The sequence below is a fragment of the Salmo salar genome, chromosome 03 (genome assembly GCF_965601325.2).
Source record: "Salmo salar chromosome 03, fSalSal1, whole genome shotgun sequence".
NCBI lineage: Eukaryota > Metazoa > Chordata > Actinopteri > Salmoniformes > Salmonidae > Salmo > Salmo salar.
Genome location: NC_138293.1, coordinates 92598842 through 92625538, shown reverse-complemented (window position 1 = coordinate 92625538; position 26697 = coordinate 92598842). Strand labels below are relative to the sequence as shown.

Here is a 26697-nt window from a genome sequence, read left to right as displayed (position 1 = left end):
TTGTGTTACTTCGACACTGTCTGCTTCTGGGTCTACTCCTAAAACATGATAGACTGCTTACAGGGTAAAGGCGTTAGCAGGCTTCAGTTTGGCTGGCGCCTAGCTGAACTCGGCTAGCCGAACTGAACAAAAAAATTGGCAACAGTACTATTTGTCCATTTTGAGACGCTGTAACCAGTATACACTTCCTCAAAATAGTCAGATTTGTTCAAAGATACTGTAACTCAAGAAATCTGTCATTCATTTTGACATTTTTTCAGAGGAGATCGTAGTCGTGCAATTGTCCATCTAACTAAGATGTTTGGTGCAGTATTTCATAATGAAAACTCTTGCATGAAAATGAGTCATCTCTCGTTGAATGACAACGGACTTTATTGAAGAATCCCTACTGTTGACCAATCACAAACGAAGGGGCATAGTCTTCGGCTGGAGACTTCTGCTTGCATCAAGAAAAATGTTGTGCCTGAACAGCCAAAAAAAACCTCACCAAAGTCCAAAACAAACAACAATGTCACAAAATGTCATCATAATATATGCACAAACTCTTCTGAACTGTTTCGGCTGGGAAGCATGCGGACGCCTTAAGAAAACCAAGTCATTTTATAGTTTGGGTGAACCCTTTAAAAGTGAAATGTCTGTATCAGAGTCTCCATACAGACAATGTTAGTGAGTGTGTGTGTCCTCTTAATCAGTGACAGTGATGTTATTGTGTTTGCGTCCATCAACCAGTGATATCTGTGTATCAGTATCAGTGATATACATGTGTATAGCTTGTTCTTGGTCACAGCCTCCTGCTCTCCAGCTGGAAGTCCGCTTTCTGCTTCTGTTTCTCCATCATTGTCTCCAGCTCTGTAGATTTGCGGACATCCTAATAGAAATGAGAGAAAGAAAGGAAGAAATACAGTCTGTTAAGGAGCTAGTAGTTACTTTGCTGATGTTAAGGAGCTAGTAGAGTTACTTTGCTAATGTTAGGGAGCTAGTAGTTACTTTGCTGATGTTAAGGAGCTAGTAGAGTTACTTTGCTAACGTTAGGGAGCTAGTAGTTACTTTGCTACCGTTAAGAAGCTAGTAGAGTTACTTTGCTAATGTTAGGGAGCTAGTAGTTACTTTGCTAACGTTAAGAAGCTAGTAGAGTTACTTTGCTGACGCTAGGGAGCTAGTAGAGTTATTTGCTAACGTTAGCCTCTTGTCTGTAGCAAAGCACAGTAATGAAAAGGTCAAGTCACTACTGGTTGGTCAAATTATAAAATGTGAATGTACTACTCTCACTTCCAGTGAGACAGTATGTGCTATGATATTGTAGGGAATTTAGGGGGTAGCCCAGACTGGGACTCCAACCCAAGTCCAGCCAACACCTAGCAACCTCGTCAAGAGGTTCAGACCTCTTGGCGTAACGGTCATTACCCCCTTCCTTCTGGAGAGTGTATCCGCACGCTTCTCTTTACCAAGTCCCTCATGTGTACACACCTCTCCGATGGAGGTGCCTTCCTTGAGTCATCCCCCTTCTGACATGTAGTCCTGGCCACAGTGTAGCAAATTCAGGTGTAGCCCATACCAGGACTCAAACCCTGGTCCAGTGACTGTCAAGCTAACACCCTAACCATTACACCAAGAGGTCTGACCCTCTTGAGGAAGTCTCTAGGTGTTGGATTAAGGTTCTACAATATATTGGTTAGATTCCAAAATGGAAAATGACTCACTTCACTCCCTTCATTAAATTAAACAGGAAGTATAGTCCTTTTAACATAACTTGACATTTTACAACCTTGTCCATCCAACAATATATTGTATGAGATTCATGTGTTACACATCTAACACCAGTCCATCATTAGAAGTATTAATTCATCTACACCCAGAAACTCCCAGAGACTCCCAGTCACACTGAATAGGAATTAGGAGATGGGGCGAAAAGGAGGGAGGGAAGAGGAGAGAGATCCTTGGTTCCCATGCTTTTTCTCTATCTATAATGTGAGAGTTGTGTCAACCAGAAGAGAAGAATGGGAACCAAGGATCTATAATGTGAGAGTTGTGTCAACCAAAAGAGAAGGAAGACAGAGGGAAAGGAGAAATAAGAGGAGTACTGAGGAAGTGATGTGTTTTGATACAACTCTATAAGAGTTGTGATGAGAATGGGGTTGCCAGTCAATGGGGCTGCCAGTCAATGGGGTTGTCAGTCAATAGGGTTTCCAGTCAATGTGGTTGTCAGTCAATGGGGTTGCCAGTCAATGGTGTAACCAGTCAATAGAGTTGCTTGTACCTCCAGTAAAGCCTTCTGCACCATCATCTGGCTGTACACTCTGGCACCCTCTTCTGGTGAAAACATACGCAGGTCCTCTTTACTCAGGGCAAAGAGCTCAGCACCAGTGAGTCTCCCCAGCAGTGCTACTGTCCTGAATGGAGAGAGAGATATGGCAGAGTAAGGTGGTCAGAAGTGTTACTGTCCTGAATGGAGAGAGAGAGAGATAGGGAAAAGTAAGGTGGTCAGAAGTGTTACTGTCCTGAATGGAGAGAGAGAGATATGGGACAGTAAGGTGGTCAGAAGTGTTACTGTCCTGAATGGAGAGAGAGATAGGGCAGAGTAAGGTGGTCAGAAGTGTTACTGTCCTGAATGGAGAGAGAGATAGGGCAGAGTAAGGTGGTCAGAAGTGTTACTGTCCTGAATGGAGAGAGAGATAGGGCAGAGTAAGGTGGTCAGAAGTGTTACTGTCCTGAATGGAGAGAGAGATAGGGGACAGTAAGGTGGTCAGAAGTGTTACTATCCTGAATAGAGAGAGAGATAGGGCAGAGTAAGGTGGTCAGAAGTGTTACTGTCCTGAATAGAGAGAGAGAGATATGGGACAGTAAGGTGGTCAGAAGTGTTACTGTCATGAATAGAGAGAGATATAGGGCAGAGTAAGGTAAGGTGGTTTTCATTATGGCCATGCTAGAAAGGATAAACGTGTGACAGAAGTATGGTGTATATCAAGTATACTGTAGTTGACTGAACTAGCTCCACTACACCCACTCACGGCTCAGTGAAGCCCTTCCCTCTCAGCCAGTCCTCTACCTCAGCAGGAGGGGAGTGGTAGTCCAGGGGGGCCGAGGTGTCTGTGGTGCGGGGGATCACTAGGGGACGGATGGAGCCCGCCCTGCCGTTGGCCAGCCGCTGGAGGAGCTCATCGTTCACCATAAAGCCTGTGTACAGGGGTCACACACACATTTAATGTCAGTTAAGAATGTGCACATACTGTATACACACACTGTTACAAGCATGTTCTCACTTATAAACATGTACTCTATCACACACACACAACTACACACACACACACACACACGCACACGCACACACACACAAGCACACGCACACGCACACACACACACATTGACTACATTGACTTGGACTACACAGCTTTAGGGTTAGACATTACATTGACTACATTGACTGGGACTACACAGCTTTAGGGTTAGATATTACATTGACTACATTGACTTGGACTCCACAGCTTTAGGGTTAGACATTACATTAACTATATTGTAGTCATTTAACCCATTTTATCCAGAGGTATCTAGAGTGGTTGGATATTATCAGGAGGCTTAGCAACATCATACAGAACATGCAGGTATAACACAACCACTAAACCTTTAGAAGTAGCCAGCCAGTCTGCAGTGCTATGAACAGAAAACACATAGTGCCTGATAAGAGTAGTGCTATGCTGAATCCCAAATGGCACCATAGTCCCTATATAGTGCACTATTTCTGGTATTGAATTGTAAAAAAAAGAGTAGTGCACTATATAGGGAATAGGATTGTTAAAACAGCCACACATTCAGATTTAGTATTTCTCTATACACACCTAGTTTGTCCCTTTATTTAGAATGCATGACAGCTCATCAGTCAATCACCCCTAACTTTCTACCCAATCAGAGACATTCTCTTCCACCTGTTAGTTGTAAGTTCCGCCTCCAGCCAGTGAGTTGCAGTGATGGAAAGTTTGGCTTTTTTTACTGACTCTGATCTTTCAGGCTCGTTCAGTCAAAAGAACTAATCTTTCGACTCATTTTGTTCATTTCAGTCAGTATTGCCCAGAGCATGAAGGACCCTCTACCGGCGAACGATGAACTGAAAACTCAAAAAAGTAATGATTCTACAAGCCTTTCGTTCACATATTGTTCACCATAAGGGACTTATTCGAGCTGTGTGACTGAGACATGTCAAAGGTTTAAAACATCTATGTTTATTGATTGCTAAACATACAAATAAAAACATTCTTGATATATTTGAACGAGGTCAAGTTGTGAGCACAACCGGACTAGATTGTGAACGACTCTTGGACTAGATAGTGAATGACTCTTGGACTAGATTGAGAACGACTCATGGCGGAATGCATTGCTTGACTGCCATGAGGGTGATAAGCACAATGTGGTTTGTGAACTGCAGCCCCTAAACGATTCATTCTCCAGTTCGGGTTTGTTGCGCAGAGGCTGTGTATGTTTTGGTTCTACGGAGGTAGGTCCGTCATACCATTCAATAATCAATTACTTGCCTTCATTTTTGCACCATGCGATCAATGATCAGTTCTAAACATGTCTTTTTCTTCTCTATGCTCATGATTTATTTCCCTGAGGACATGATGACAGACAGTTAGTTGGTGGTCGGAGGACATCTCTGGAGCTGCTGACCCGGAGGAGCGGGTATTAATCCTGCTGTAGGACTCATTGTGACCAGTACTAGCAGGTCAAACAAACAACTAAAATAAACGAGTCACAACAAAAAAAATCATGACTCTCGAGTCAGTAAAAGTGGTCGTTCAAAAATAATTAATCGTTATTCAACTGCACATAAATAGTGAGTTGAAGACAGAGAACAGATAGTTCGTGAGTTCTCCTTAGAAGTATCAAGACAAGTTCCAAGTTGCACCATGTTTAGCTGTATTTGTGCTGCATATAACAAGTGAGGATTACCAGTACATGGTGTCTTTGACATGCTGTCTGTCAGGGGATAAAGTCATGTGGTACCTTTATATTGTTTATGAGATAATCATCATTGCTAGCTAAGTAGCCAGTTAGTATAGACTACAGTTAGCCAGGCTAACTAGATACCTTTTTATGTGTCATGAGTATTTCAGTTACATTATGTCGATAAGACAGTCATATCTTTGTAACAGCAGTTACATTATGTCTATAAGACAGTCATATCTTTGTAACAGCAGTTACATTCTATGCAGAGTTAGTGTTACACTGTACAGCCTCCTCACTACTGCAGCAGCTTATTAGTCATGTATAGCATGTTGAATTGGGTTAGTGAGCTATGAAGAGCTAACATGGCTGTCATAGAATGTTGTAGAGTCATGTAAATGAAGAGCTAACATGGCTGTCATAGAATGTTGTAGAGTCATGTAAATGAAGAGCTAACATGGCTGAAATAGAATGTTGTAGTGTTGTGTAAATGAAGATCTAACATGGCTGTCATAGAATGTTGTAGAGTCATGTAAATGAAGAGCTAACATGGCTGTCATAGAATGTTGTAGAGTCATGTAAATGAAGAGCTAACATGGCTGTCATAGAATGTTGTAGTGTCATGTAAATGAAGAGCTAACATGACTGTCATAGAATGTTGTAGTGTCATGTAAATGAAGAGCTAACATGGCTGTCATAGAATGTTGTAGTGTCATGTAAATGAAGAGCTAACATGGCTGTCATAGAATGTTGTAGTGTTGTGTAAATGAAGAGCTAACATGGCTGTCATAGAATGTTGTAGTGTCATGTAAATGCATCATAATGCAGAAACCTCATTGGCTAAACTATTTAAATACATGGAGGAAAGTGTGTCAACGGTCAGAGGGAGGAATGTGTACCTGGAGGTGGGTGGTGACACTGACCACTGTAGACCACCAATCCACAGGCTTACCTTTGTCTCTGTCGCCCCCTGTCATGGTGGAGGGGGACATGCTTTGAGGACGGCGGGGCACGGCGGGGAAGTTGGCCCCTTCTCGGCTGGAGGGGGTGTAGGAGAAGTGCCTTGGAGGGGCGAAGGGCACCTTCTGTCAAACAGAGACAGGAACATACAGGGTAACTCAGATGAGTCGGTGAGTATGCGTCTATTAAGCCCAGTTCAGATACAACAGCGGAGAGGAGACGGTTTTATGCCATTTAAAAACGAAATTAGCTTGATCTGTTGTAGTTTTAGAACGTCTCATGTCGTCTGCTGTAGATTCCAAGATTCAACACCTCAAATCTTAGCTAAAGACGAAACGGATCCGTTTAGCCAATCAGAAAACAGTGTGCTGACATTCTGTGTTTAGCCAAGCAGCTAGCTAGCTAACCAAGCAAACCACTAGCTAGCTAACCAAGCAGACTACTAGCTAGCTAACCAAGCAGACCACTAGCTAGCTAACCAAGCAGACCACTAGCTAGTTAACCAAGCAGACCACTAGCTAGCTAACCAAGCAGACCACTAGCTAGCTAACCAAGCAGACCACTAGCTAGCTAACCAAGCAGACCACTAGCTAGCTAACCAAGCAGACCACTAGCTAGCTAACCAAGCAGGCCACTAGCTAGCTTGCTGATATTTATCTGACAAGTCACAAAGTGTGTATTTCATGATACTTGTTTGCTACAACAAATGGGAACTTTGTATCAAAGTTGTATCACATCATTGTAAAGAGGCACCATTAGTGTGGAAACGGTGTCAACCGTGTGTGTGTTTGTGTGTGTGTGTGTGTGTGTGTGTGTGTGTGTGTGTGTGTGTGTGTGTGTGTGTGTGTGTGTGTGTGTGTGTGTGTGTGTGTGTGTGTGTGTGCCATTACCTGGGACTGTCTGAGTGCCACTGGGCTATCCCTATGGTTGTTGTTGAGGGCAGACAGAGGCTCCAGAATGTTGAAGGGAACAAACCCAATCTGGTCAAAGTTATTGCGGCACTTCCACCAACGCTTTGACGACTCAATCACCTGAAAGAGAGAAGATTTGAATTAGGATTTTTATTTATAATATGGAATTGAGATTTACTTGTTGATAAATAATGTGTTCATGGCAATGTGAGATATAATGAATCAAGACAATAAAGCTCTATGTGTTCATGGCCATGTCAGATATACTGAATCAAGACAATACATCTCTATGTGTTCATGGCCATGTGAGATATACTGAATCAAGACAATAAAGCTCTATGTGTTCATGGCCATGTTAGATATACTGAATCAAGACAATAAAGCTTACTGAATGGAATTAATTTGTGAGAACTTTTTAAGTAATCAGGATAATTCAATCCATGTGAACTTCTGTAAATTAACACAAGTAGACCCTATGGGCTCTGGTCAAAGGAAGCACACTATATAGGGAGTAGGGTCTTGTTTGGCACTCAGACAGTATTTAACATGCAGTTCACACATTATTGTCATGTTGTCATGTTATTGTCACGTTATTGTCATGTGTTGTCATGTAGTACACAGATTCTAGAATAAAAACCTCCAGAGTTTCTCCCTGAAGCACGGAGAGTTCACTGCTGTTCCTGGCAACAAAGCCGTAGCTGCAGCTGAACATCCTCTCGCCCTCAGGTGGAAGTTCACTGCCATCTCTGGAGGAGAAACAGACAGTCCTAGGGTCAATCTCAGTTGTATCAGACAGTCCTAGGGTCAATCTCAGTTGTATCAGACAGTCCTAGGGTCAATCTCAGTTGTATCAGACAGTCCTAGGGTCAATCTCAGTTGTATCAGACAGTCATAGGGTCAATCTCAGTTGTATCAGACAGTCCAAAGGGTCAATCTCAGTTGCATCAGACGGCAGGGTCGATCTCAATTGTATTTCCTTGATTCCTCAAATCCAATCTCCTCGCCAACTTCTCAGCTGTATTGGATTAGAAGGTTGACAGTCCCAGTTTGTGTTACCTGTCATTTAACTGTGTGATCAGTTTGTGTTACCTGTCATTTAACTGTGGGATCAGTTTGTGTTACCTGTCATTTAACTGTGGGATCAGTTTGTGTTACCTGTCATTTAACTGTGGGATCAGTTTGGGTTACCTGTCATTTAACTGTGTGATCAGTTTGTTACCTGTCATTTTACTGTGTGATCAGTTTGTGTTACCTGTCATTTAACTGTGTGATCAGTTTGGGTTACCTGTCATTTAACTGTGTGATCAGTTTGGGTTACCTGTCATTTAACTGTGTGATCAGTTTGGGTTACCTGTCATTTAACTGTGTGATCAGTTTGTGTTACCTGTCATTTAACTGTGTGATCAGTTTGTGTTACCTGTCATTTAACTGTGTGATCAGTTTGTGTTACCTGTCATTTAACTGTGTGATCAGTTTGTGTTAGCTGTCATTTAACTGTGTGATCAGTTTGTGTTAGCTGTCATTTAACTGTGTGATCAGTTTGTGTTACCTGTCATTTAACTGTGTGATCAGTTTGTGTTACCTGTCATTTAACTGTGTGATCAGTTTGTGTTACCTGTCATTTAACTGTGTGATCAGTTTGTTACCTGTCATTTAACTGTGTGATCAGTTTGGGTTACCTGTCATTTAACTGTGTGATCAGTTTGTTACCTGTCATTTAACTGTGTGATCAGTTTGTGTTACCTGTCATCTAACTGTGTGATCAGTTTGTGTTACCTGTCATTTAACTGTGTGATCAGTTTGTGTTACCTGTCATTTAACTGTGTGATCAGTTTGTGTTACCTGTCATCTAACTGTGTGATCAGTTTGTGTTACCTGTCATCTAACTGTGTGATCAGTTTGTGTTACCTGTCATTTAACTGTGTGATCAGTTTGTGTTACCTGTCATTTAACTGTGTGATCAGTTTGTGTTACCTGTCATTTAACTGTGTGATCAGTTTGTGTTACCTGTCATCTAACTGTGTGATCAGTTTGTGTTACCTGTCATTTAACTGTGTGATCAGTTTGTGTTACCTGTCATCTAACTGTGTGATCAGTTTGTGTTACCTGTCATCTAACTGTGTGATCAGTTTGTGTTACCTGTCATTTAACTGTGTGATCAGTTTGTGTTACCTGTCATCTAACTGTGTGATCAGTTTGTGTTACCTGTCATTTAACTGTGTGATCAGTTTGTGTTACCTGTCATCTAACTGTGTGATCAGTTTGTGTTACCTGTCATCTAACTGTGTGATCAGTTTGTGTTACCTGTCATCTAACTGTGTGATCAGTTTGTGTTACCTGTCATCTAACTGTGTGATCAGTTTGTGTTACCTGTCATCTAACTGTGTGATCAGTTTGTGTTACCTGTCATCTAACTGTGTGATCAGTTTGTGTTACCTGTCATCTAACTGTGTGATCAGTTTGTGTTACCTGTCATCTAACTGTGTGATCAGTTTGTGTTACCTGTCATCTAACTGTGTGATCAGTTTGTGTTACCTGTCATCTAACTGTGTGATCAGTTTGTGTTACCTGTCATCTAACTGTGTGATCAGTTTGTGTTACCTGTCATCTAACTGTGTGATCAGTTTGTGTTACCTGTCATCTAACTGTGTGATCAGTTTGTGTTACCTGTCATCTAACTGTGTGATCAGTTTGTGTTACCTGTCATCTAACTGTGTGATCAGTTTGTGTTACCTGTCATCTAACTGTGTGATCAGTTTGTGTTACCTGTCATCTAACTGTGTGATCAGTTTGTGTTACCTGTCATCTAACTGTGTGATCAGTTTGTGTTACCTGTCATCTAACTGTGTGATCAGTTTGTGTTACCTGTCATCTCTCACACACAGATGTTGTTTCTTTGTAATATTGATGGTGTTTTGAAAAACAGTAGGACTGTTCATTACAGCGTGGAATAAAGAGTTAATAACATGGTAGTAATGGAAACTAGTTTTAATGACTTACTGTTTTACTATATTAATGATTTATTATTAATAAAGTTATATATTATATATGAAATATATAAATAATAGAAAAGTAATTACTTTTTTAAAAACACCCCTCTGTTTTATGGACACAGGAAGTTATTGGATCCAAGCACTCCATCATAAAGCTTAGTGAAAGGTGAAAGGTGCCATAAACAGTGGTGAAACTGTGTATGTCGTGAACTGTGTGAATCAGTAAACAAAAAGCATTACAGCAGTTATTGGGGATGTCAGAAACGTACGATTCATCAGTGTGCTGGACTGAGCTGGCTCCTTCCTCAGCCTGATCAGGAGGGTCCTAAATTAGGGAAGGAATAAGAAGCAATAATTACATAATTAAATCGAATCAATTACAATCTAAATAGGATGACATACACTTCCACTAGACAATGGTAAAGTAAGTATACCTCTACACTGTATTGAAGAGCGTCCTGTTTGTGCTGTGACTTGATTGGGTCCTCCCAAAGTTGACCTTCTGGGTCAAAGGCCTTAGGCTGCCATCCATCCAGAAAGACAGGTGAGTATGGAGGGACAGACTCAACAAGCTGGGAGCTGGGAGAGAAAGAGGCCAAAGGTCAGGACTTGTCTTGAGCCTTGTCAATGGATGACAATGTGCATATGAACTACACACAAACATACAGATGCAGTATCTTAATTTGATCATCCTGTTGTTGCAGGAATTTTCCTGCACAGCAGGAAATACAAACATGTAGTGTATTCAAGGTCTAAAAAGGCTTCTAAAATGTGTATTTTCCACTTTAAATGTCAGACTTGCACTAACGAGAAAATGTATCAAACCCTACAAAAAATGTCCATTAACTATAATCCACACAACAATTCACATTTCCTGTTGCTGCAGGATTATTTTCCTGCTGTGTGAAACAGGCTCAAATTAACATATGGCATCTGTACATCAATAAGCACAGATATCATATGCAGTACACACACACACACACACACACACACACACACACACACACAGTTTCCCCTGTAGTTCAGTTGGTAGAGCATGGTGCTTGTAACACCAGTATAGTGGGTTTGATTCCCGTGACCACTCATACGTAAGATGTATGCACGAATGACTGTAAGTCAGTTTAGATAATGGTGTCAGCTAAATAGCATATATGATTATATTACCAGTGTAAGGTCCAGTTAGGCCCTAGGGAGGTCCAAAGCTCCTTTTCGTCATCGGTCAGGTGCTTCTGCAGTAGAGACACAGCACCACTGGTCAGGGCTGGACTGACCACAGTCGCCCCCATCTCTGGCCCACCAGTAGTCTTCACCATCTGAGACCAGAGAGAGAGAGAGAGAGACATGAATTGATCTCAGACTTAACACTGATGCATCCATCCCGACCTCTGTCCGCCTGGGAAGGACAGACAGACAGACAGACAGACAGACAGACAGACAGACAGACAGACAGACAGACAGACAGACAGACAGACAGACAGACAGACAGACAGACAGACAGACAGACAGACAGACAGACAGACAGACAGACAGACAGACAGACAGACAGACAGACAGACAGACAGACAGACAGACAATCAATCATATAGTATCACCACAGATATGAGCCAGATATTTCACCGGATGAATGTGAGCATCTGCTTGGCGTTTCCACTCACTACCAAATATGGTAGTGAGAGGAAGCCCAGTGGGAGAAGATTTTGGCCGACATTCTGCTAATTTTCTCATCGCTGAAACATTTGACTGCCTATACAGTTTTCTGTTCCCAAACTATAATTTGTTAGATATCCGAGTGGACTAAGTTTTGTATACTTTACTGTTTGTCAAAGATTCTAAAATGTGCGTTGTTTAGGAGGAGTGCAAGGGTGGATTGAGTTATTGCACATGCACACTTCACAGAGTAGGCGTTCTCTAATGGAAATATGCAAATACATGCTAGAATGAGCCAATAGGATCTCGCTAGCTCGTGTTAGGCTCTGCCCACCTCCTTGCTTGTTCTGCCCACTATGATTCATTGGTTCCCATTGGAAATAATAGGCTGTGGTCTATCTTGGGTTAGTTATAAAAATCTTTGGTATCAGTATCCTAATTCCCAGGTCTGTTGGTACTGCATTGTCAGCGACCAATGAAGTTGGCTATACAGAACACACAGATCTGGGATCAGGCCAGTAAATACCTACCAAGACCAGTGGACAGATCTGGGACCAGGCTAGTAAATACCTACCAGGCCCAGTGGACAGGTCTGGGACCAGTGGACAGGTCTGGGATCAGTCTAGTACATACCTACCAGGGCCAGTGGACAGGTCTGGGACCAGTGACCATATCTGGAACCAGGCTAGTAAATACATACCAGGCCCAGGGGAATAAAGACGTGATGCACCAGCTCCCCAGAAGACGGCTCTGTGATGGACGACTTCAGGCGGTCCTGAAAGCAAAATAATATAATAATAATATATGCTATTTATCCAAAGCAACTTACAGTCATGCTACATATATTTGATGCACGGGTGGTCCCGGGAATGGAAGCCTGCCGTTGCTAATGCTCTACTAACTGAGCTACAGATAGTAAAACGGAGGAAAGTACTGAGCTTCTTTTTTTTAAGAGAAAACAGAGATCCAATCTGTATTTTTATTACATGATAGGACAGATGTAGGAACATATTGGGAGATAGACAGAGGGCAGACAGATGTAGGAACATATTGGGAGATAGACAGAGGGCAGACAGATGTAGGAACATATTGGGAGATAGAGGGCAGACAGATGTAGGAACATATTGGGAGATAGACAGAGGGCAGACAGATGTAGGAACATATTGGGAGATAATCAGAGGGCAGACAGATGTAGGAACAGATTGGGAGATAGGCAGGGGCAGACAGATGTAGGAACATATTGGGAGATAATCAGAGGGCAGACAGATGTAGGAACAGATTGGGAGATAGACAGGGGCAGACAGATGTAGGAACATATTGGGAGATAATCAGAGGGCAGACAGATGTAGGAACATATTGGGAGATAGACAGATGGCAGACAGATGTAGGAACATATTGGGAGATAGACAGAGGGCAGACAGATGTAGGAACAGATTGGGAGATAGACAGGGGCAGACAGATGTAGGAACATATTGGGAGATAATCAGAGGGCAGACAGATGTAGGAACATATTGGGAGATAGACAGATGGCAGACAGATGTAGGAACATATTGGGAGATAGACAGGGGCAGACAGATGTAGGAACATATTGGGAGATAAACAGAGGGCAGACAGATGTAGGAACAGATTGGGAGATAGAGGGCAGACAGATGTAGGAACAGATTGGGTGATAGAGGGCAGACAGATGTAGGAACAGATTGGGAGATAGAGGGCAGACAGATGTAAGAACATATTGGGAGATAAACAGAGGGTAGACAGATGTAGGACAATATTGGGAGATAAACAGAGGGCAGACAGATGTAGGAACATATTGGGAGATAAACAGAGGACAGAAAGATGTAGGAACAGATTGGGAGATAGACAGGGGCAGACAGATGTAGGAACATATTGGGAGATAATCAGAGGGCAGACAGATGTAGGAACAGATTGGGAGATAGAGGGCAGACAGATGTAGGAACATATTGGGAGATAGACAGGGGCAGACAGATGTAGGAACATATTGGGAGATAAACAGAGGGCAGACAGATGTAGGAACAGATTGGGAGATAGAGGGCAGACAGATGTAGGAACAGATTGGGTGATAGAGGGCAGACAGATGTAGGAACAGATTGGGAGATAGAGGGCAGACAGATGTAAGAACATATTGGGAGATAAACAGAGGGTAGACAGATGTAGGACAATATTGGGAGATAAACAGAGGGCAGACAGATGTAGGAACATATTGGGAGATAAACAGAGGACAGAAAGATGTAGGAACATATTGGGAGATAGACAGATGGCAGACAGATGTAGGAAGAGATTGGGTGATAGACAGATGGCAGACAGATGTAGGAACAGATTGGGAGATAGACAGAGGGCAGACAGATGTAGGAACAGATTAGGAGATAGAGGGCAGACAGATGTAGGAACAGATTGGGTGATAGAGGGCAGACAGATGTAGGAACAGATTGGGAGATAGAGGGCAGACAGATGTAGGAACAGATTGGGAGATAGAGGGCAGACAGATGTAGGAACATATTGGGAGATAAAAAGAGGGTAGACAGATGTAGGACAATATTGGGAGATAAACAGAGGGTAGACAGATGTAGGAACAGATTGGGAGATAAACAGAGGGCAGACAGATGTAGGAAGAGATTGGGAGATGGGCAGAGGGCAGACAGATGTAGGAACAGATTGGGTGATAGACAGATGGCAGACAGATGTAGGAACATATTGGGTGATAGAGGGCAGACAGATGTAGGAACAGATTGGGAGATAGACAGATGGCAGACAGATGTAGGAACATATTGGGTGATAGAGGGCAGACAGATGTAGGAACAGATTGGGAGATGGGCAGAGGGCAGACAGATGTAGGAACAGATTGGGTGATAAACAGATGGCAGACAGATGTAGGAACAGATTGGGAGATAGAGGGTAGACAGATGTAGGAACAGATTGGGAGATAGAGGGCAGACAGATGTAGGAACAGATTGGGAGATAGAGGGTAGACAGATGTAGGAACAGATTGGGAGATAAACAGAGGGCAGACAGATGTAGGAACAGATTGGGAGATAGACAGAGGGCAGACAGATGTAGGAACATATTGGGAGATAGACAGAGGGCAGACAGATGTAGGAACATATTGGGAGATAGACAGAGGGCAGACAGATGTAGGAACATATTGGGAGATAGACAGAGGGTAGACAGATGTAGGAACATATTGGGAGATAGACAGAGGGCAGACAGATGTAGGAACAGATTGGGTGATAGACAGATGGTAGACAGATGTAGGAACAGATTGGGAGATAGACAGATGGTAGACAGATGTAGGAACATATTGGGAGATAGACAGAGGGTAGACAGATGTAGGAACAGATTGGGAGATAGACAGATGGCAGACAGATGTAGGAACAGATTGGGAGATAGACAGGGCAGAAAATATTTAAGGATGCTGGAACCCCATCTCCAAGGGGACATGTGTTGTCCAGAGTCGAGAAGGTTAGCACTACACCAGACCCCGGAGTATACTGAGGTGAGAAAATTAGAAAGAAATTAGCCTTACATACGAAAGATTGATTTTGTGTGACAGAGAGGGACATTAGTCAGAATCAAATGGCTCTGTTATTCCACTACATGGGCTCACCAGCAGACAGAAGGAGTACTTGACTTTCTGAAAAATGTCAACAAACTCCTCCTCAGGTGGAGGGCAGGCTTTCAGGGTCAGCAAATCATCTGCACACAAAACACAAAACAATCAACTACTATGATGGGGAGTCATCAATTAATTAACATGTAAGAATAGTACCCAGAACACATGCACAACTTTATTCATTTCACTAGACCCTTCCTCCGGTTCATCGCTTCTTGAGGTGCCACTTTACAGTTCCACTAGCCAATGCTACAGTAAGTATACCTCTACACTGTATTGAAGAGCATCCTGTTTGTGCTGTGACTGGATTGGGTCCTGCGATTGCTGCATGCATTTTTTACTTTTAAATGAATGATATGTGCCCATTGATTCTTGAAGAATATAACTTATAAATGCCTCATGAGCCATACTCCATCAGAACCCAAAATATAAAGTTGTTTTATTTACTCCAGTGTTTGTAAACAATGCAATTGTAAACAAACACGGTATAACCAACAAAAAAACATGGTTAAAACTATTATTTTGCTCTCATTTTTGGTCTCATCTATTTTTGAGAGTTGAGTGGTTACATTTCTCCAGCCCCAACCGCCAGCTGTTTACCACCTTTAATAACTCTCTCTCTCTCTCTCTCTCTCTCTCTCTCTCTCTCTCTCTCTCTCTCTCTCTCTCTCTCTCTCACTCTCTCTCACCATCCTGCTTCTCTTTCTTCTTGCTTTTTCTGCTCTTCCTTTTCCTCTGGTTGAGGATGCTCTGAGCCTCAGCAGCCTGCTGCAGGCGGCCCATGAAGCGCTCCACGTCATCAAAACAGTGGTTTAGGATCTCCTGAAGGAAGAACACATCCCAGCTAAACCAGACACATCAATGCAGTGGTCTGGTGAGAGGAATGTTCTGCAAGCAGCCATGCACACACACAAAGACACACAAAGACACACACACACATACGCGCACACACACACAAAGACACACACATGCACACACGCACACACAGACAAAGACACACACGCACACACACATGTGCGCGCACACACATGCACACACACACAAAGACACACACACATGCACACACACACACACACACACAAACACACACACAAAGACACTCACACACATGCACACACACAGTTGCAAACATACTGTATGAACACACAAATACAGATACATACCACCTCTCTCTCTGCATGTCCTCGAGATGTGTGTTTTGGCTCACTACTGGCCCCATTCACTGACAAGAGATATAACATAGATGTCAGTTTAAACAACACACACACACACACACACACATACAGTGCGCACACATACACACACCTTTGAACACCTTTGCGTAGCCATGGGAAGGAAGTTGACCATCATGGGGCATGACTCTAACACCTGATGGCTTCCTAGGACGTACTGGGGGTGGGGTCCCAGACATCTGAGGGAGAGAGAGAGAGAGAGAGAGAGAGTAATGGTGATGCCATCAACAAGTCTTTTTGTTATATTCCTTAAGACGTCAGCATGCTTCAGTTCGTCTGGCGGCTAGCGCAAGTGTGCTTGCATACTTCCTTAAAAGACTTTCGCTTGAAAAACGAGAAAAAAGCAGCAATAGTACTGTTTGTCCATTTTGAGATGCTGTAGCCAGAATACACTTCCTCAAAATAGTAATCTGTTAATTTTGACGTTTTTGCCGAGATCTTAGTCGCGCAATTTTACATATAACTAAATGAGTCTAGCGACCAGCTATCTAAACTTGTAGTCAGCATGGTCGAATTAGCGACCGGGGTGGGGCCCATTGATCATCAGTTATCATATTAAAAATGGCAAAGATTTGCCTGCACCCTATGGCAAAATGTGTAGAATTGCAAGAAATTAGCTGTTAATGTTTCTCTCTGCCCCATGCCAAAATTAGTAGAATTGCATGAAATGAGTTATACAATTGCAAAATCTTTTCTCTGCCCCATGGCAAAATGTGTAGAAATGCAGCAAACTTGCTTTAAAACTGAAACATTTTATCTACTCCCCATGGCAAAATATGCAGAATTGCAGGAAATTAACTAAAAACATATAATATATCGATGTTGGCAGACCTAAGAGCAACTGTGGTCCCTCATGATGAGTTCAGGTTTTTGTGGCCCCACACCCATCAGTTACCTTTCCCTGATCTACACTGATCCACTTCCTTCAGATCTGTAATGGCTCAACAGGTAGGGACTATGATTTAAATTAGGACAGAGATTTAATCAAGAGGTAGGGACTGGACTTAAATTAAGACAGAGATTTAATCAAGAGGTAGGGACTGGGATTTAGATTAGGACAGAGATTCAATCAACAGGTATGGACTAGGATTTAGATTTAGGGCAGAGATTCAATCAAGAGGTAGGGACTAGGATTTAGATTAGGACAGAGATTCAATCAACAGATAGGGATTAGGATTTCGATTAGGACAGAGAATCAATCAAGAGGTAGGGTCTAGAATTTAGATTAGGACAGAGATTCAATCAGCAGGTAGGGACTAGGACTTACATTAGGACAGAGATTTAATCAAGAGGTAGGGACTAGGATTTAGATTAGGACAGAGATTTAATCAAGAGGTAGGGACTAGGATTTAGATTAGGACAGAGATTCAATCAAGAGGTAGGGACTAGGATTTAGATTAGGACAGAGATTTAATCAAGAGGTAGGGACTAGGATTTCAATTAGGACAAAGATTCAATCAACAGGTATGGATTGGGATTTAGATTAGGACAGAGATTTAATCAAGAGGTAGGGACTAGGATTTAGATTAGGACAGAGATTAAATCAACAGGTAGGGACTAGGATTTAGATTAGGACAGAGATTCAATCAGGAGTTAGGGTTTAGGATTTAGATTAGGACAGAGATTAAATCAACAGGTAGGGACTAGGATTTAGATTAGGAGAGAGATTCAATCAAGAGTTAGGGACTAGGATTTAGATTAGGACAGAGATTCAATCAACAGGTAGGGACTAGGATTTAGATTAGGACAGAGATTCAATCAGGAGTTAGGGTTTAGGATTTAGATTAGGACAGAGATTAAATCAACAGGTAGGGACTAGGATTTAGATTAGGAGAGAGATTCAATCAAGAGTTAGGGACTAGGATTTAGATTAGGACAGAGATTCAATCAACAGGTAGGGACTAGGATTTAGATTAGGACAGAGATTCAATCAGGAGTTAGGGTTTAGGATTTAGATTAGGACAGAGATTAAATCAACAGGTAGGGACTAGGATTTAGATTAGGACAGAGATTCAATCAGGAGTTAGGGTTTAGGATTTAGATTAGGACAGAGATTAAATCAACGGGTAGGGACTAGGATTTAGATTAGGACAGAGATTCAATCAAGAGTTAGGGACTAGGATTTAGATTAGGACAGAGATTCAATCAACAGGTAGGGACTAGGATTTAGATTAGGACAGAGATTCAATCAGGAGTTAGGGTTTAGGATTTAGATTAGGACAGAGATTAAATCAACAGGTAGGGACTAGGATTTAGATTAGGAGAGAGATTCAATCAAGAGTTAGGGACTAGGATTTAGATTAGGACAGAGATTCAATCAACAGGTAGGGACTAGGATTTAGATTAGGACAGAGATTCAATCAGGAGTTAGGGTTTAGGATTTAGATTAGGACAGAGATTCAATCAACAGGTAGGGACTAGAATTTAGATTAGGACAGAGATTCAATCAGGAGTTAGGGACTAGGATTTAGATTAGGACAGAGATTCAATCAACAGGTAGGGACTAGGATTTAGATTAGGACAGAGATTCAATCAGGAGTTAGGGTTTAGGATTTAAATTAGGACAGAGATTCAATCAACAGGTAGGGACTAGGATTTAGATTAGGACAGAGATTCAATCAAGAGTTAGGGACTAGGATTTAGATTAGGACAGAGATTAAATCAACAGGTAGGGACTAGGATTTAGATTAGGACAGAGATTCAATCAGGAGTTAGGGTTTAGGATTTAGATTAGGACAGAGATTAAATCAACGGGTAGGGACTAGGATTTAGATTAGGACAGAGATTCAATCAAGAGTTAGGGACTAGGATTTAGATTAGGACAGAGATTCAATCAACAGGTAGGGACTAGGATTTAGATTAGGACAGAGATTCAATCAGGAGTTAGGGTTTAGGATTTAGATTAGGACAGAGATTAAATCAACAGGTAGGGACTAGGATTTAGATTAGGAGAGAGATTCAATCAAGAGTTAGGGACTAGGATTTAGATTAGGACAGAGATTCAATCAACAGGTAGGGACTAGGATTTAGATTAGGACAGAGATTTTTTCAAGAGGTAGGGACTAGGATTTCGATTAGGACAGAGATTCAATCCGAGGCAGGTTGTAGCGCATTTGACATTAACCTTCGGCGACTAGAACTCACAACCCCAAAAATTATTCCCAACTTTATGCAAACATCAGCACTGCGACCGTGCCATAACCAAACAGGAGAGGGAAGCTCTCACTAGCAAGCTTTGACATAGACAACCACCATGTGGTACAACCATAGACTACCACCATGTGGTTCAGAAGGTACAGTACAACCATAGACTACCACCATGTGATTCAGAAGGTACAGTACAACCATAGACTACCACCATGTGATTCAGAAGACAGTACAACCATAGACTACCACCATGTGGTTCAGAAGGTACAGTACAACCATAGACTACCACCATGTGATTCAGAAGGTACAGTACAACCATAGACTACCACCATGTGATTCAGAAGGTACAGTACAACCATAGACTACCACCATGTGATTCAGAAGGTACAGTACAACCATAGACTACCACCATGTGATTCAGAAGACAGTACCTCCATAGACTACCACCATGTGGTTCAGAAGGTACAGTACAACCATAGACTACCACCATGTGGTTCAGAAGGTACAGTACAACCATAGACTACCACCATGTGATTCAGAAGACAGTACATCCATAGACTACCACCATGTGATTCAGAAGACAGTACAACCATAGACTACCACCATGTGGTTCAGAAGACAGTACCTCCATAGACTACCACCATGTGATTCAGAAGACAGTACAACCATAGACTACCACCATGTGGTTCAGAAGACAGTACAACCATAGACTACCACCATGTGATTCAGAAGACAGTACAACCATAGACTACCACCATGTGGTTCAGAAGACAGTACCTCCATAGACTACCACCATGTGATTCAGAAGGTACAGTACAACCATAGACTACCACCATGTGATTCAGAAGGTACAGTACAACCATAGACTACCACCATGTGGTTCAAAAGACAGTACCTCCATAGACTACCACCATGTGATTCAGAAGGTACAGTACAACCATAGACTACCACCATGTGGTTCAGAAGGTACAGTACAACCATAGACTACCACCATGTGGTTCAAAAGACAGTACCTCCATAGACTACCACCATGTGATTCAGAAGACAGTACCTCCATAGACTACCACCATGTGATTCAGAAGGTGCAGTACAACCATAGACTACCACCATGTGATTCAGAAGGTACAGTACAACCATAGACTACCACCATGTGGTTCAGAAGGTACAGTACAACCATAGACTACCACCATGTGATTCAGAAGGTACAGTACAACCATAGACTACCACCATGTGGTTCAGAAGGTACAGTACAACCATAGACTACCACCATGTGATTCAGAAGACAGTACAACCATAGACTACCACCATGTGGTTCAGAAGACAGTACCTCCATAGACTACCACCATGTGGTTCAGAAGACAGTACCTCCATAGACTACCACCATGTGATTCAGAAGGTACAGTACAACCATAGACTACCACCATGTGGTTCAAAAGACAGTACCTCCATAGACTACCACCATGTGATTCAGAAGGTACAGTACAACCATAGACTACCACCATGTGATTCAGAAGACAGTACCTCCATAGACTACCACCATGTGATTCAGAAGGTACAGTACAACCATAGACTACCACCATGTGGTTCAGAAGGTACAGTACAACCATAGACTACCACCATGTGGTTCAGAAGACAGTACCTCCATAGACTACCACCATGTGGTTCAGAAGACAGTACAACCATAGACTACCACCATGTGGTTCAGAAGACAGTACAACCATAGACTACCACCATGTGATTCAGAAGGTACAGTACAACCATAGACTACCACCATGTGGTTCAGAAGGTACAGTACAACCATAGACTACCACCATGTGATTCAGAAGGTACAGTACAACCATAGACTACCACCATTTGATTCAGAAGACAGTACCTCCATAGACTACCACCATGTGATTCAGAAGGTACAGTACAACCATAGACTACCACCATGTGGTTCAGAAGACAGTACAACCATAGACTACCACCATGTGATTCAGAAGGTACAGTACCTCCATAGACTACCACCATGTGATTCAGAAGGTACAGTACAACCATAGACTACCACCATGTGGTTCAGAAGGTACAGTACAACCATAGACTACCACCATGTGATTCAGAAGACAGTACCTCCATAGACTACCACCATGTGATTCAGAAGGTACAGTACAACCATAGACTACCACCATGTGATTCAGAAGACAGTACAACCATAGACTACCACCATGTGATTCAGAAGACAGTACAACCATAGACTACCACCATGTGATTCAGAAGACAGTACAACCATAGACTACCACCATGTGATTCAGAAGACAGTACAACCATAGACTACCACCATGTGGTTCAGAAGGTACAGTACAACCATAGACTACCACCATGTGATTCAGAAGGTACAGTACAACCATAGACTACCACCATGTGGTTCAGAAGGTACAGTACAACCATAGACTACCACCATGTGATTCAGAAGGTACAGTACAACCATAGACTACCACCATGTGATTCAGAAGGTACAGTACAACCATAGACTACCACCATGTGGTTCAAAAGACAGTACCTCCATAGACTACCACCATGTGGTTCAGAAGGTACAGTACAACCATAGACTACCACCATGTGGTTCAGAAGGTACAGTACAACCATAGACTACCACCATGTGATTCAGAAGGTGCAGTACAACCATAGACTACCACCATGTGATTCAGAAGGTGCAGTACAAACATAGACTACCACCATGTGATTCAGAAGTTACAGTACAACCATAGACTACCACCATGTGGTTCAGAAGGTACAGTACAACCATAGACTACCACCATGTGAGTCAGAAGGTACAGTACAACCATAGACTACCACCATGTGATTCAGAAGACAGTACCTCCATAGACTACCACCATGTGATTCAGAAGGTACAGTACAACCATAGACTACCACCATGTGATTCAGAAGGTACAGTACAACCATAGACAATCACCATGTGATTCAGAAGGTACAGTACAACCATAGAATACCACCATGTGATTCAGAAGGTACAGTACAACCATAGACTACCACCATGTGGTTCAGAAGGTACAGTACCTCCATAGACTACCACCATGTGGTTCAGAAGGTACAGTACAACCATAGACTACCACCATGTGATTCAGAAGACAGTACCTCCATAGACTACCACCATGTGATTCAGAAGGTACAGTACAACCATAGACTACCACCATGTGATTCAGAAGGTACAGTACAACCATAGACTACCACCATGTGATTCAGAAGACAGTACCTCCATAGACTACCACCATGTGATTCAGAAGACAGTACCTCCATAGACTACCACCATGTGATTCAGAAGGTACAGTACAACCATAGACTACCACCATGTGATTCAGAAGGTACAGTACAACCATAGACTACCACCATGTGATTCAGAAGGTACAGTACAACCATAGAATACCACCATGTGATTCAGAAGGTACAGTACAACCATAGACTACCACCATGTGGTTCAGAAGGTACAGTACAACCATAGACTACCACCATGTGATTCAGAAGGTACAGTACAACCATAGAATACCACCATGTGATTCAGAAGGTACAGTACAACCATAGACTACCACCATGTGGTTCAGAAGGTACAGTACCTCCATAGACTACCACCATGTGATTCAGAAGGTACAGTACAACCATAGAATACCACCATGTGATTCAGAAGGTACAGTACAACCATAGACTACCACCATGTGGTTCAGAAGGTACAGTACAACCATAGACTACCACCATGTGATTCAGAAGGTACAGTACAACCATAGACTACCACCATGTGATTCAGAAGGTACAGTACAACCATAGACTACCACCATGTGATTCAGAAGGTACAGTACAACCATAGACTACCACCATGTGATTCAGAAGACAGTACCTCCATAGACTACCACCATGTGATTCAGAAGGTACAGTACAACCATAGACTACCACCATGTGATTCAGAAGGTACAGTACAACCATAGACTACCACCATGTGGTTCAGAAGACAGTACAACCATAGACTACCACCATGTGATTCAGAAGACAGTACCTCCATAGACTACCACCATGTGATTCAGAAGGTACAGTACAACCATAGACTACCACCATGTGGTTCAGAAGGTACAGTACCTCCATAGACTACCACCATGTGATTCAGAAGACAGTACAACCATAGACTACCACCATGGTGTTCAGAAGACAGTACAACCATAGACTACCACCATGTGATTCAGAAGGTACAGTACAACCATAGACTACCACCATGTGATTCAGAAGGTACAGTACAACCATAGACTACCACCATGTGATTCAGAAGACAGTACAACCATAGACTACCACCATGTGATTCAGAAGATACAGTACAACCATAGACTACCACCATGTGGTTCAGAAGGTACAGTACAACCATAGACTACCACCATGTGATTCAGAAGACAGTACAACCATAGACTACCACCATGTGATTCAGAAGGTACAGTACAACCATAGACTACCACCATGTGATTCAGAAGACAGTACAACCATAGACTACCACCATGTGGTTCAGAAGACAGTACAACCATAGACTACCACCATGTGGTTCAGAAGACAGTACAACCATAGACTACCACCATGTGATTCAGAAGGTACAGTACAACCATAGACTACCACCATGTGATTCAGAAGGTACAGTACAACCATAGACTACCACCATGTGATTCAGAAGACAGTACCTCCATAGACTACCACCATGTGGTTCAGAAGACAGTACAACCATAGACTACCACCATGTGATTCAGAAGGTACAGTACAACCATAGACTACCACCATGTGATTCAGACGGTACAGTACAACCATAGACTACCACCATGTGGTTCAGAAGGTACAGTACAACCATAGACTACCACCATGTGATTCAGAAGACAGTACCTCCATAGACTACCACCATGTGATTCAGAAGACAGTACCTCCATAGACTACCACCATGTGATTCAGAAGGTACAGTACAACCATAGACAATCACCATGTGGTTCAGAAGATACAGTACAACCACGAGGGGGGATTTCACCAACAGGGGGCAGCAGTGTAACTGCCCAGTCAGATTTCACCAACAAGAGGCAGCAGTGTAACTGCCCAGTCAGATTTCACCAACAAGAGGCAGCAGTGTAACTGCCCAGTTAGATTTCACCAACAGGGGGCAGCAGTGTAACTGCCCAGTCAGATTTCACCAACAGGGGGCAGCAGTGTAACTGCCCAGTCAGATTTCACCAACAAGAGGCAGCAGTGTAACTGCCAGTCAGATTTCACCAACAGGGGGCAGCAGTGTAACTGCCCAGTCAGATCTCACCAACAGGGGGCAGCAGTGTAACTACCCAGTCAGATCTCACCAACAAGAGGCAGCAGTGTAACTGCCCAGTCAGATTTCACCAACAGGGGGCAGCAGTGTAACTGCCCAGTCAGATTTCACCAACAAGAGGCAGCAGTGTAACTGCCAGTCAGATTTCACCAACAGGGGGCAGCAGTGTAACTGCCCAGTCAGATTTCACCAACAGGGGACAGCAGTGTAACTGCCCAGTCAGATTTCACCAACAGGGGTCAGCAGTGTATTTTATTTTATTATTGTATTTATTTAACGTTTATTTAACTAGGCAAGCCAGTTAAGAATAAATTCTTATTTACAATGACGGTCTACCCTGGCCAAATCCGGGGTAGACCTGTGGGACTCTCGATCACGGCCGGTCGTGATACACCCCGGGATTGAACCAGGGTCTGTAGTGACGCCTCTAGCACTGAGATGCAGTGCCTTAGACCGCCGCGCCACTATTATCAGTTGGTACAAACATGCTGTGCGAAATGAGTCCTGAAGAGTCCTGAAGAGCTACTGGGTGCGTGTTTTCGTTCCAGCCCAGCAGTAATACACTTAATTTAACTCATTGTGGTCCATATTGAAGACCATGTTTCATTAACTGAAAACGGTGGAAGATGGAGATCCCTGTACTACCTGTATTGTAAAAAAAATACAACAACAAAAAACAGGAAGAGGCCAGAGGTGTGCGTCACATTGTCACATTCCCTCAGCTGACAGTGAGAATGCTGTTTAGCATTCCAATGTGTGTGTGTGTGTGTCTCTCTGTGCGTGTGTGTGTGTGCGTGTGTGTCTCTCTGTGCGTGTGTGTGTGTGTCTCTCTGTGCGTGTGTGTGTGTGTGTGTGTGTGTGTGTGTGTGTGTGTGTGTGTGTGTGTGTGTGTGTGTGTGTGTGTGTGTGTGTGTGTGTGTGTGTGTGTGTGTGTGTGGTGTGTGTGTGTGTGTGTGCGTGTCTGTGTCTGTGTGTGTGGGTCACTGACAGATTCAGTGCAATGACATCATAGACCAAATCCATAGAATTTTCTGAACATATGCAGTTATTTTCCTGATATTGACTTCTATTGAAATCCATAGAGCTGATTTAAAAAATGTGTTTTAAAGAAAGCCATGTGTCAAAATATGTTTCTATAATTCTGATCAGACAGTCTGCCTCTAAAGGGCACTGTCAAGATACCCTGCTCCTTTTAACAATGTATTGACCTTAACTCACAGGTCAAACTCATACAATGTATTGACCTTAACTCACAGGTCAAACTCATTCCACGGAGGGCCCAGTGTTTTTGCTCCTCCCTTGTAATTGGTTGATGAATTAAGGTCACTAATTAGTAAGGAACTCCCCTCACCTGGTTGTCTAGGTCTTAACTGAAAGGAAAAACCAAAAACCAGTAGACTCTAGGCCCTCCATGGAATGGGTTTAACACCCCTGATTTAACTGGTCCTTACTCTGCTCATCTCTCTCTCTCTCTCTCTCTCTCTCTCTCTCTCTCTCTCTCTCTCTCTCTCTCTCTCTCTCTCTCTCTCTCTCTCTCTCTCTCTCTCTCTCTCTCTCTCTCTCCCTCTGTCTATATTCACAACAACTACACACGACTGACAGTCCTGTCTAACCTCACACCAAACTGTTCATGATGGTCTTCACGTCTTTCACACACACACACACACACACACACACACACACACACACACACACACACACACACACACACACACACACACACACACACACACACACACACATACAGGGTATAATCCATATACAAATTGTCAGTACCTTGTGGTGTGTGTCTGCGTGTATTCCTCCAGCCCAGTCTAACAGCCTTGTCTGTCTACTGTCACATCTTGCTCTGTTTACACCAGTCGGTCCCTCCTTCTGGAGATATGCAAGAACGAGAAAAACAAGTCTAGCC

The 26697-nt window shown here is 42.8% G+C and overlaps 1 protein-coding gene across 1 annotated transcript; it reads right to left on the bottom strand.

The window, feature by feature from the left end:
• Positions 1-344: 344 nt before the first annotated feature.
• On the bottom strand, positions 345-26697 carry eps8l1a (EPS8 signaling adaptor L1a). Its single transcript, XM_045715725.2, has 15 exons — positions 26562-26697; positions 16380-16485; positions 16238-16296; positions 15764-15896; positions 15069-15157; positions 12147-12221; positions 10964-11112; positions 10234-10378; positions 10069-10124; positions 7444-7552; positions 6786-6926; positions 5888-6020; positions 3009-3174; positions 2258-2390; positions 345-868 (listed from the first exon to the last, which is right to left on the bottom strand). Exons 2-15 carry the CDS (start codon positions 16483-16485, stop codon positions 782-784), a joined length of 1581 nt encoding a protein of 526 aa, XP_045571681.1. The 5' UTR covers positions 26562-26697; the 3' UTR covers positions 345-781.